Source organism: Pleurodeles waltl, chromosome 5, assembly GCF_031143425.1.
Source record: "Pleurodeles waltl isolate 20211129_DDA chromosome 5, aPleWal1.hap1.20221129, whole genome shotgun sequence".
Lineage (NCBI taxonomy): Eukaryota > Metazoa > Chordata > Amphibia > Caudata > Salamandridae > Pleurodeles > Pleurodeles waltl.
In genome coordinates this window covers 1,774,272,788-1,774,285,996 of record NC_090444.1, presented here as the reverse complement: position 1 = coordinate 1,774,285,996, position 13,209 = coordinate 1,774,272,788, and the positions used below count along the sequence as shown (strand labels likewise).

At 44.1% G+C, this 13,209-nt stretch overlaps 1 protein-coding gene across 1 annotated transcript in view; it reads left to right on the top strand.

Annotated features, from left to right (window-relative positions):
• PLB1 (phospholipase B1) overlaps nt 1–13,209 on the top strand; it is a 328,328-nt gene that overhangs the window by 44,216 nt on the left and 270,903 nt on the right. The window contains exons 11-14 of the mRNA XM_069236215.1: nt 455–521; nt 4,895–4,953; nt 6,502–6,569; nt 6,757–6,800. Of these exons, the coding sequence (XP_069092316.1) occupies nt 455–521; nt 4,895–4,953; nt 6,502–6,569; nt 6,757–6,800 (238 nt within the window). The remainder of the gene's footprint in view (nt 1–454; nt 522–4,894; nt 4,954–6,501; nt 6,570–6,756; nt 6,801–13,209) is intronic.

The following is a 13,209-nucleotide window of genomic DNA, read 5'->3' as shown; positions in this document are numbered from 1 at the left end:
TGCTTCCTGTCTGTTTGCTCTGATGACGGTCTGAGTTTTGCACAGGGTGGTTGGGCTCCAGTTCCGATCCATTGGCAGAGAACTCCTTTCTGCCTTGTCATGCGGAGGGAGCTGCTGGTTGCTTTTTAGGTGTGCCGGGGCAAGCGAGAAAGGAAACTAGGAGGGTCCCTTTTCACCCTTCGCAGGTGCCGCATCATATGGGCCTGGTTTCCCATGGTGCACCGGGACATAGTAGGCTGTGGTGGCTTTGTTGCGGTTCTGCTCAGTTCCATCTCTATAACTACCAGACCCTGAACATGCCAAGCACCTCATGGGAATGTGTATGATTCACATCTGTGTCTGGAAGGGCAGAAGTGCTGGTCTAATCCCCTTGAATAGGAATCCTTCCAGTGTTTGTTCGCATGGGATCCTTGAGGTGTACAGGTGACAGCTAACATGAGGTTTGTATTCTTAGGAAAGAAACATTGGAGGAACAATCTCGTGTCCAGACATGAACCCTTCAGTGAACACTCCTGTCTCAGGTAGGAATCAATATATTTATTTTAAGCCGGGTGCAGTCAGACTGTTTAGCATCATGTGCTGCTCTTCAAGTATTCCATCCATAGTCTTGGAATCTCATGTTGTTGCACATGTTTACAGGAAGATTGACCATGTGTGTCTTTGTATGAGCTATATTCAATTTTTAGGAATTTGTTCATTGCACTGTATTTCTGTTTGTATGTGTGTGGGGGTGTGAGTGTGTGTCTGTGTGCACGCTCTATGGTTTGTATGAAAGAGTATGGTTTGTGACTTATTCTGTTGAGGAGTTTGTGGGGGTGTCTACTGTGGCTTCTCCTCCGACTTTAGCATTTCCTCAAGAAATCTGAAGATTTTTCCTATAAATTTTTCTCTAGAAATCTGTGATTTTTTCGTTTTCACCTATTTCTAAAATAGGGCAAAATCTTGTGGCTCATCTCAAGAAATCTATCCGGCATCCATCTTTAAAGAGCATTCGCAGTTCCTGCAAACTGTCAAAGTGATGGAAATTGTGTTAACAATTTAAGCCTAATTTATGCCTACCTTTTCAGCATAGCATATACCAATAATGCAGCAACAATATGTGTGATCCAGTCCAGGCTGGTCGGCAGGGCATCAACCTTGACTTCTACTTTTGACAACCATGGGCAGGAACCCGGTTATGCCAGTCAATGTCATAGTCCTGTGTGACTTGTCGGTGGCTTTCAACTTCATTGGGCAAAACAGCAATACATTGCAGGAATACCAGTGCTTAATTTGTAAAACATGTTAGTACCAGGGTCCTCGTCAGGAGGCCACTGCAGCTTGTACCACCCACTGCCCATGCCAGCACTGTCAGTGACAGGACCTACACAACTACTAACCATTACACTGCTGCAAGTGTGATATTTCAGAATATTTGAGGCCCCCAAAGCTATAAGAATGGCTTGGGCACTGGGTATTAGCTGGTTTTAAGGTATATTGAATTAATCAACAGCTGTTGTTCTCCTCATCTTAAAATTACACAAACAGCGCCACCATGTGGCAGCTGTCATAAGTGCTGGTGTTGACAATTGAGTGCTGGTGCAAAACATAGGAAACCACTGTGTCAAATTAAGCACTGAGGAATACTACATCATGGGAGAGCCCTGGGTTTGAACCTTCCTGTCTGGAGGGGTGCAGGTTGTTCCAGTGACATGTGTCCTACTTACCCCCACTGCCTGATGTAGATAATGCCTAGTTCAGATCAGAATCCAGTCCAGAACCTGGAACCAACTCAGCAGTAGAAGTGTACAAAGAAAAGTATGGGAACTGTGATCCTCAGTACAATGAGGAAGTGTGGGTATGGGACTCTTGATGTGGCTAAAAAGCACAAAATATTGTATAACTATTTTTTTGGCATTTCACCTACAGGTAACTGCATAGAAACCATAACACACAGACTTTAAAGGAAAAAGAAATGCAACTTAAATTCATTTGTCAGAAATGCATTTTTCTTGTTGTAAAGATTAGTGGGTAATTGGCTGTTGCAAAGGGATTGTATTTAAATGTTTACAGTGCTTTCAAAAGTTATGTTTTAGTAAAACGCTGATTGTACTTAGCGCAAATCTTTTCTATAGGTTTCCATTAAAAGCACAAATTCCAGATACTATTAATTGAAGCCTATTAAACAAAGTATATGCATTTATATGTGTTTCAAGTAGCAGGCACCTGTAAAGAAGGAGTTAGCTGCCTCTCCCTTTTTTCAACTGATAGCAAAGGAGTCCCCCATCTCCCCCTTTAACCTGCAACAACTCAACCATTCAGGAGCAGTTCTTTCTTTAAGTGAAAAAATATTGGAACTGTTTTGATCAAATTAATAAAGCTTGGGAATGCCCTTCCTCTGATCCCTGCCCACTTTGACCTCTGAACCAATTAGGATGCAGCTCCCAATGCCTTCTCCACCGCTCAAAACTCAAACATCGTTGCAGCCTCTTGGCCATGGTTATGGGGGAGTTTTCCCCGTCGTGAGCCCATTGCTTAATTTGAGTTGTTGATTTTCGGTGCGGGGCACCGGCACTTACTTTTGAGGGCCAGCACTTATTTTTCGGCATCAGGCATTTAGTGCGAGCAAATGATACATATGGAAAAGTTGGAGGAAGAGAAAAACGAAAAAGCGTCACAAAGGGAAAAAGCAGAAAGCCGCAAGAGTGAGTTGGAGGGACACGGAGTGGCTGTAAATGGATTAAAGAGGCCTGATATGGCTTCAGGTTTACGATTCCTCATTATTTCGTGCTTGCACGTTTAATTGCAGCAACCGCTTGTTTTAGAGGAGAGCTTTGGGCACCGGCACGTTTTTATTTACAAATTAAGCACTGCGTGTGTCCCAGCATCAGTCAAAATAAAAGTTGCATTAGATTCCGAGCTCTCTTTCTGATCACATTTTCAGCTGAATGTGCTCTAGAAGAGACTCAATCACCTCCAGACATGAGTGGAACCTCGAACCCAAGATATTTTTCAATTGTGGTACATGCTTTAAACCAGCTGAAATGACATATTTAAAAAAAATTAAAAGCTGTAAAGAATAATAAATCTGGGGAGGTAGGATGGGCCAGAATAGAAACAAAAAGGGCTACCTCGGAAAGTGTTGCTGTAACTCATTGACCCTCATTTGCACAGGGGTTTTTTTTCTAGAAGAGGGGCCAGATTTACTACAGGGTCGCATTACGTCATGCAAGGTTATGTACGGGTAACACAATCCTTAACTCACATTTAGGGACCCATACAAAGCCACCTTGTGTGGTTTTGTGTGGCTTGGTAAATCCAGATTAAGCAGTAATCCAGATTAACGCAAGGCAGTGCAGGTCACTGGCTTGCGTTACTCTACGCTGGGGAGGCTTTATATGGGTGGAGAGTGGATGTTCGCACTGACCTACCCATGTTTTTTGCCATATTTTCAGATTTACTAAGAGTAGGAAACCTAGAAATGCATCATAATTGATTCGTTTTTCTAAGTGTACTGCGTTCTGCAGCACACTTAGAAAGGGGAAAAAGCCTACAAGGTTTGCTCTTGTGCAGGAAGGTGTATCGTTCTGCACAAAAACAATCCTGCATGTAATGCAGGCACCCTTTTTCCCTCCAAGGCGCAAAGTAAAGTGGGACTGGGATAGAAAATAGGCCTTGGCACCAAAATAAAGGTGCCTCCCCCCCCCCATGAGTGAACTAGATAGCTAAAAATGCGGACCATGTTTGCAAATTTGGATAGTTTTGAACTTGTAAAGACAAGTTGTATTAATGTTTTGAAAGATGTAGAATGTTTGCTTGAATATAAGGGGCATCAACTGCAGATGTTAAAACAGGCAAACAACGGGCCCATACACTGACCTTTCGGGCTGGCCCATCAGGCACTGCCTGACTACCTTATAGGCCAGTCTGACCCTGGCATGAGGGTGCATGCGTTGGCCCTAGGCAGCACATAATGCGCCAGTGCAATGAGAAAGCAGACATGTGCCATATCTTAGCAGATATGGCGCATTCCGGCCCTCTCCATTCGACAGAGCACAGCTCAACAAGTTGTCCTGCTGCGTTGCACGGCGCTGCGTCAAATGTTAGTAAATCTGGCCTCAGATCTCGGGCTCGCTATAAAAAACAGCTCCTTGTTAAATGTTGATGAGCAGCCTGAGATCTAAGCAGACTCTGGCAATACTCAGTCCTGTACAGACACATAATGGAGGCCTGGTCCCTCGTGGCGACGGCCTAGTCCAGAGGCCTGGCCTATGGCTGGATTACTGCACCACACAAAATGTATCGAAGAGCATACTCTGGGGCGGGCTCCAGCCCTCTGCTTCCGCCTTCCTCGCTGATCGAGCAGGGGCTTTCACTGTCCTATCAATACTTTTGTTTCTGAAGTCAGTTATTCTTTGAATATTACTTCATGTCAAAAGTCAGCACGATCTAAAATGAATAAGTAAATTAATACATACATGCATACATACACACATGCATACATAGTATTTGTGTATGTGTACGATGTCTAAAAACACCCTCAGGTATTTAAAACACACAAGCGCGATACAAAAGAAATAAACATATAGTCAAAACGAAAAGTTAGTACACACAACCGTGTGCCGCTGAGCTACTGAGTAAAGCTCAACCCACAGCAGAAGAGAGACCATTGGGATGATTTGTGGCACATCCTGGGTGGAAGCCCAGCGAATACACGAGAGTGGGTCCAACTGGCGTATGGCACAGCAGGGTGTAAGCGTCACCATAGAAAACACAGGAGCAGTGTACAAGGCACATATAGAGCTCTGCTGGAGGTTGATGTACTGTAAACATACCACACTGTAACTGTTAAATTATGTGTTATGCCATCCTTTGTAGCGCTTAGAGGTATTAAAGTCGTTTTTTGTTTTGCCAGTTCACACACTGAGGCCTGCTGACATAAAGGTTGTTGCAGCGCTGGGAGACTCACTCACGGTAAGTACAGTATGGTGCGTAGACTGTGTGGAGTTCCTCAGTGTAGCGCCTTGTGCCGGCAGAACAATGGCATGCGCTACCTCCTCTGAAGAGGCCCTCTCCTTCACCTGGTCCAGAACCAGCCAAGTGATTTTTGCCATAGACAAAGGGGGTGGTTTGCCGCCGGACCACTCGTAGTAGAAGTATGGAGTACCTTAGATGCTGAGACAGTGAGGACCATGCTCCCATGAGGCGAAGTAAGGCAGCAGCCTTACAGCAAAACCCAGTGAGGGTACCAAAAACTGCAAACAGCACAAAAAAGGCCCTTTTCAGTTCTGTGGGGCCAGGTGGAGGGGGTCTCAAGGTGCCAAAATTCTGTTTTTCCTGTACACTGAAAAGCGCTGCACCATTCCTGGATACAGCACAATTCCTCGTTACTATTGGAATCCCTAGTTACAATTACAGACACTTTTGGGAGGGATCTATGTGGTCTTGGTAAATGGGCACCACACCGTTATGCTCATTTTGTTGGCCCAATCAATATCATAGTGACCTACAGCATGCACATTTCCATGAAGCAGTAACTTATAATTCTCTCAAACACTGAAAATAAATTATTGTTTTTCTAAAATTCTGCAAGGCAAGGCGCACACGTGGGACTTGGTCCAGAGTATAGAACTTTGCACTGATGCAATAATTGGGCAAACCTGTTTCCAGATGTTTTGCTGTTTACACAGTAGGAAGTCGTGCAAAAATGTATTTTTACCAGGGCAAGGATGATACAAACTGATTTCTCTCTGTGTCCAGAACAAGAAGTGGATAAAGTAACTTTTCTACTTTGAAAGTTAGAGAAAATGTTGTCAGCGTCATTAGGGCTGGCTTGTGGTCCTGTCTGGATGGGACCTGGTCTGGGTGTTTGAGCTGTTTGTTCCTATTGGAGCAGGACCAAGTCTGATTTGCATATGGCATGTCATGTCTAAATAATGGCATGGTGCGTGAGAAGCAAAGGACTTGAATCATCCTCAAGCAATAGCGTGGAATTAATTTAAGCCTGCCTTCCTTGAATCACTTTGTTGTCTGTTGCCTGATTTTGCCATACTTTTTTAGGTCGAGCACGCAAGCACTTTGACCTGTTGTAAGTCTTATGGGCTTTTAATCACGCCCACCGCATGCTCATCACTTTCACTCGTTGGTGGCCCTCAACTTTAAAAATCCTTTGTAATCATTGGTAAATGCTTTAAGTTTGTCCCTCTTTTGGGCAGTTTTGTTACTGCCTTGTACACCGACTCTGTTACATGGATAATTGCACTTTTGTCGATATGTTTGACTGCGAGTGAACTTCTTTTTCCTTTTCTGTATCTTCTTCGTTCTCAAGCTTGGGGCTTTGAATCAGCTCGCTTATGTTAACTGTTTTACTTTTCATTTTCAATTTATGTGTCAAGAAAGGCCCAGTTAGGAATTTACAACGCCAATAGCTCTAACTCAAGAAAACACGAGACCCATTGCATTGCAAATGCTTGCCTTATCTGCTACAGAATTCATCCCAATGTTTGTGTTTCCCCATTACAGGCAGGGAACGGGGCGGGCGCTAACAATCTACTTGAAGTCTTGACTCAATACCGAGGACTTTCCTGGAGGTGAGCGCTACCCCATTTCTGAAACCTCTCCTTAACTTAACAGACTTGACTTTCCTGCTGTGCCTTCACCGTATATGGTGCTAACACCACTTTTGACATTTCCCACAATTGTGTCTTGGATCACTTTTGTGCCAAAAATGGGTAAACTGAGAGATACTTAACACATCATTTCTTTCTGTTCTTTCAGCATCGGAGGAGACGGAAACCTGAGTACAGTCACAACATTACCAAGTGAGTGCAACTAGACACATATTTGGGGCACATGTGTCCCCTATGCTGCCCGCTGCATTTAGGAAGGATGCTGTGGCACTGGGCTGCAACCCAAGGATGAGGCCGGAACTAGGGTAGACTTCTTTGGTCCAGTTCAGAGGGGACATGGTCTGACATTTCAGGCTAGACTGTTCCTACTGAAGCAGGGCAATGGTTCTGTTGATTGTGGTGTGTCCATGTTTCTAGTGTCGCAGTAAGCAAAAAAAGAATGGATTGGAATGCGGCTCACCTTAATTAGCAGCGGCTGTGATTCATTCAAGCATTCCAGCCATAATGTTTTCATTTTCCCCAAGAAAGAGAGCTGACCGATGAGTCTATTTTTCACCATGGCTGTAGCAGCATTAATGGAGCCATCCAGTTTTCTTTACTCAGTCTTGCATCTCTAACAATCACAAACAATAGGTGTTCTGGAATGTTACTATGTTTGATCATGTCTTCTTGGGTTTTGAGAATGCTTTCCTGTGATGGCCCATTTAATCCAGGTATGGAAAATAGAAAAATAATCTTCCGTCTTCTGATCAGATTGTGTCCCTGATTTGCAATATTTGGTAATCAGACTTGGGGCCTGATTTAGAGATTGGAAGAGGGGTTACTCTGTCACAAATGTGACGAATATCCCGTCCGCCGTATTACAAGTTCCATAGGATATAATGGAATTGTAAAACGGCAGATGGGATATGTGTTGCGTTTGAGATAGAGTAACCCGTCGGGCAATATCTAAATTAGGCCCTTAATTTTTACAAGATTTGAAAGATGGGGGCAAAATGTCATCAAAGTCTGCTGGCAATCACCCCTCAATGGCAGTTTCCCAAAGTGATCGTCGTAAAAACACTACGCGAGGGCATCATCTGTCTTGTGAGGGAGACTCTTCTGCATGGCCCTGGGGAGCGTGCGTCCCTGCCCTATGTTGATCAGCTGGAAAGTCACTGGAAAGTTGCTGTCAGTATTCTCAGTGGGCTCACTCACTCTCAGCTTTGACAGACATGAGGGTGGTCTTTCTATTTAAACAGACTGTATTGTAATTGTATTTCTAGCTCCACTGATGGGGAGTGAAGTGCTTTTCATGAGTACCACGCTACTCCAGAACCCAAATGTGCAATAGCGGATTAGTAGATGGAAATACAAATTGTTCTTGGAAGTGGTGGACATGTGAGTATGTTAGCTGGATGAATAGGGTAAAGGATGGATAGAGAAGAGAGGTGGTTAGAAAGTATTATGTGGGATTTCATAGCAGTAAAAGAGGTTTGGAGCAGTCGGAGAGCCGGTTAGATGATTGAATGGGATAAAGGGTGGACAGTCGAGAGAAGAGTTTGAAAAGGTTATTTTGGGGTTCATCGTAGTAAATAGTAGTAATAGAGAGGGAGGTTTGGGATGAGACAGGGAGAGAAGGTAGGGGATATTTCAGAAGAGAGAGTGATACATATTTATATTATCTATTATTTTTGTTTTTTTCCATTAATTAGTGTTATTTGGTTTTATTATTTTTGATTTATGTACATGAAGTAATAAGTGTATTGAATAGTTCTCATTTGCACATACTTTCTGTTTAATCATAGTAATATGTTGTTATATGTGTGTTCATAATAAACAGAGACCCATACACATGAACTCAATTAGTTATGCTATTAATGTAATGACCTTCATACATTTTACACATAAATATAAGGAGTCTATACATTTCAATGATATTTAATACATCTGTACATTTATTTAGCATAAATATAAGGAAGTATAATAATATTTTTATTCATAAGTAATATGTGCATGTGTACAAAGAAATGCACATATCTGAATACACTTGAGGGTGAGGAGGGCAAACAAAGTTCACCACTCTTTTACAGACAGTGGCTACTTCCCTTTATTCCCAGGCTGTGGCAGATTGGCAGCGGTGGGAGCATTAATCTATAGTCAGGGGCACCTGTACCCCTTGAGGGGAAGGGTTTGCCTACCTACTCCCTCCTGGTAAAGCCTGTGCAGTCTCCATTACATGGTTTCTACCAGCCTCTATCTTGCCTATGATGTGTGTGCTGAGAGAGAGTGTGCTTTCTGGGTGAGGATGGATCGGGTCTTCCATTGTGTTTAATGGAACGCGAGGTTGGTATGTCTGTATCAGGCCCCTCTCCAGTCCTTGCAGAGGCTTGGTGATTCTTAGTGCTTAGCTCAAGCTTTTCCTCTGCAGGGACAGCCCACCACTTCCTAGTGTGATGGTCACTCTCCTGTTGCCAGGGCCCCCTTGCATGGAGCTAATAAACATTCCACCCTGGGGAAAAGGCACACAGGTACTAGGAGGCCGGGGAGGAGGACAACAGGCTGCCCTTCATGCAGTGATCATGCAGTTAATGTGCAGAATGCATAACCTCAGAACTTCCTAGGTACCCAGGAATTCAAAATTAGCATCCGTCCCTGTCCATTTGGGACCAGTGGGCTCTTTGGTGTTTCACTTGTCCAGGAGTGGAATCCCCTTGGATTTTCATTCTACCAGTAAGACCTGGGAATAGGGACTGGGTTAGGGAAGGTGTTTCTGTGGCGAATTTGTGTGCAGAAAGGATGTTGCCACTCTGATGGAAGGATCTGGGCTTCAGCTCACAAACCAAAGGTAGCATCCCAATAGAAAACCAGCTACCTGTGAGGGCCTGTGGAAGGGTGACAAGTCTGAAGCACAAAGAGATTGGCAGCTGCTACTAAACATAAGGAAACCTGCCACATGTCAACAACAAGCATTTACAATGCACTAGGGTCTCGCATTTGTCAGAGTTACAGCTGTTCACAGTTGTAAACTCCCAACCGGATTTTTCTTGCATTAAAAGAAAAAAACAGCGCGATCGTGCTGCTACAGTTCACACGTAATAATACTTATCAATAGAGAAAAAGTAGTCCACAAACCCAGCGAGCCTCGCATGTTTTCTGTACTTGGTCGCTGCGCTCGAGGAGGGCAAACGGAAAAGGCATGACCTATGCATGCCTTCCACTAATCAAAAGAAGCGGATTCTAACAGGCAAGCCAACTTTCCAATGAAAGACACTGACGTGACGTCGACGGGGCTCCGAACCCTTTTCTAATACCTAAAGCATCTCGCTAGCGATCCGCATGCGCAAGGGCATGCGACGCAGGCTCGACCCTAAAAAGGGAAACAGAGGAACGCTCTTACTCCCACTGAAAGTGAGGTTGCTATATCGCTGATATCTCCACTGTGCTGTAGAGACTTGTGGGGTGTGTCTGGTTACCATCTTTAGTTGGGGAAGATTGCTGTTTTTGAAGAACTGACTTTTGGAACTCTTGGTCCCCGCACCAGGGCGTACATTGTCTCAAGCTTTTCCCTTGCTTGTCCTGCACCGGTAGCAAGCAGCCTCATCCCCAAGTGCCCAGCTACTAAAATCTCTAAAAACTCTAAACTGTGACCAGTGGGCCCCTTTTTGTGTCATCTGAGCATATCAGGTTGTGTTTCAACCTAGGCCAGCATCTACCCTCCTATAGTTAGCACACTGGCTAGTCGACCAATGGGATTCCAGAACCTGTGTTTGGGTACAGGGAAACCCTCACCGGACCCTCTGACGCCACAAGACTGGTGTCCTCTCCTAGAAGGATGGACACTTCTTATCCTTTGGGTGGTGGGACAGCGGGCAGGCTGTGAACATTTGACTTCTTATCAACTGCTGAAGCCAAATCACTGCAATACAAGTGTTGGTCCCATGATTTCAAGAGTAACTCTGTGCGGTGTGTATATTCCAGTGTTAACTGTTTTTATAGTGCTTAGTATCTAGGTGCTATAATAGTGTTTACAGTCAGAACCTTTTGTTTGAAATGCTTTATTAAAGAAGTACGAAACTTACATTAGTATGAGTACAACACAGCTAAAATGCTATTCACTAAAATACAGTAAATAGAAATGTCATTATAACACCACCAGGATCAATGATTTTAACCTCTATATACTTAATGAACAAATAAACATTCTAGTGAATGAATAAATGGTATGACTCAGCATTTTCTAATTTTGTAATATGAATGAGCGAGGGAACGGATGAAAGAAGGGAGGAGGGGGTAGAAACTTATTATGAGAAAGTGAAGGGTATAAGATACAACTGTGTCATATTGACTATCAGTGACAATGGAAGAAATCAAATAGAGTGAATAGGGGTTCAAACTGATGAGTAGCAGGGGAGGTAGGCAATGTTCGAGAGAGGCACAAGGAAAGAGGGATCCACAGAATGAATCGCCTGACTGATTGACTGATTGCTTTCTGGAAGTGATTGCAGCATAGACTAACCTATGATAAATGCAGAGCATATTCCACCATTTAAGGAAAGTAACCTCCTGGGCATCCTTCCAGCTGGACAATATAACCTGGAAAGCAATTACAATTCACAAATCTGCAAACTTCCCCACCATAACAGAGATGTTCCTTATAGTAGAAGTACTACCCCAAACATATGCATTTTATCAAATGGAGAAGAAATCATGCAAATATCACTAATGGTTAACCCAAACCTGTAACCAGTCAGCTGATCCGAGGATAGTCAAATAACATTTGAACAAGGTCACTCCCCTCTTTTTGGCAAGTCCAATATAAATAGTCCAATATATATTGTCTGTGGATAATTTGTACTTATATAACTCATCTTTCATCCAGATAAGCTATAGCAAACATCCTTCTTTTCTCATTTAAAACTCCACAGTACAAGACACGTACCACCTCAACACTCCATCTCCTCCAGGTTATTGGCACAAAATTCATGCTTTCATTATCTTACTGCTCGGATCTGCTAATAGGGAAAGATGTGGGGACCTTAACAGACTACCACTAAACAGACTTAGCATGTTTCGCAAGCCTAAATCAGGCTCGAGTTTGGCCAGCACCATCAGGGCCCAGTAAGGAATGTGGCCTTGGTCAGACTGTGCCGGAGGCTACTATTGGCCACAGCGAATTCGCTCTCACATCAGTGGTGGCTGGAAATTGAAAAACATGCCCACAATAAGACTTCACTGGACTCGGTCATATAACACTCAATAAAAGTTTTGCATTTAGAAGGGGCATGGCATATGCCCATGGAATATGATGTTGTTAAGTGGATTATCAACAACGCAGCCAAGCTTTCTTCAAGTATTTTAGACAAGGCTGCATTCACGCATAAATGGCATACGTGGGTAGTTTTGCCACTGTACGCAGCCTGGGGCCCACAGCAAAATCTTTCTTCCCTTTATTTGCAGGCAGAAAAGGTGATCTGATGCTCATTCGTTTTGGTGCCTTTCCATCCAAGGACCTCATCCCACCCTGGAAGCAGTTCTGGCCCAACCATTGGTGCTGCCTTTGCAGAAACACCAATGAAACCCTGCTCCACCTACTATGTGTATGTCCGGCTTTGCTAAGATCAGAGACAAAAACTTCTATGGCCAACTATGAGGTCTCTACAAGTCGGGTCATGCCGCCCAGCAGTAATAGCCCTACTTAACGGGAATCCAGTGCAATCATCATGCAAGGCAGTCAGGTTTCTCAACTACGCTTCCAAGATGCTGGAAGGGCACAGTATTTGAACCATAGGGTTTCTAAAATGGATCTGTTATCAGAAGGTTTCCTTTCATCAGCACTTTAAAATTCCCTTGGAAAAGCTCAGCCTAGTCACTCTCTGGTCTGTTTCACCAATGCCCAGAAGCACTTTATCTATGGACTGGTTTGTTGACATGGCTGACGGACCACACATGCCCTCCCCTGCACAGTAACAACCTGATGGACACAGCCCGAGCATGCAGGGGCAGATTTATGAGGAATGAAAACCCAACACCACCCTACTCTCCAGAGATCCCACTACTGGGCATTCAGGGTGCTAAGGCCTTGGATACACACCACACACTGGGACCGTGGTATGAGGCCAGTCTAAACACGTTGGAGACTTTTTTTAGAGATGGCACACTCATGACATTCGCGGAACTAGAAAACACATAATATAGGCTCAGGCCGTTTCCTAACATACTGCGCAATGAGACAGCTCATACACAACACATAGCGAAACGGTGACACGGGGCCCCCAACATCACCAGGACAGGCAAAGGTCGTATCCCTGCTGTACAGCACCGTCCTGGAGAGCAGTAACACAGGCCAGACAGGAGCCAGAGCCAGATGGGAGGGGGCTATATCTCATTCTCTGTATCAACCCGATTGGACCAAGGCACTCCAACAAGTAAAAAATGTGTCCCTCAATCCCAGATTCCGCTTTACTCAATTTAATTATTTACATTAAGCGTATCTTTGCCCACATCGACTCAGCCGCATGTTCCCACACTCGTCCCATGCATGTACACAGTGTGGCGATCAGGAAGGCACCTTTTAACATATGGTATGGATGTGCCAGCCCATAAAAAGGGCCTGGCACAA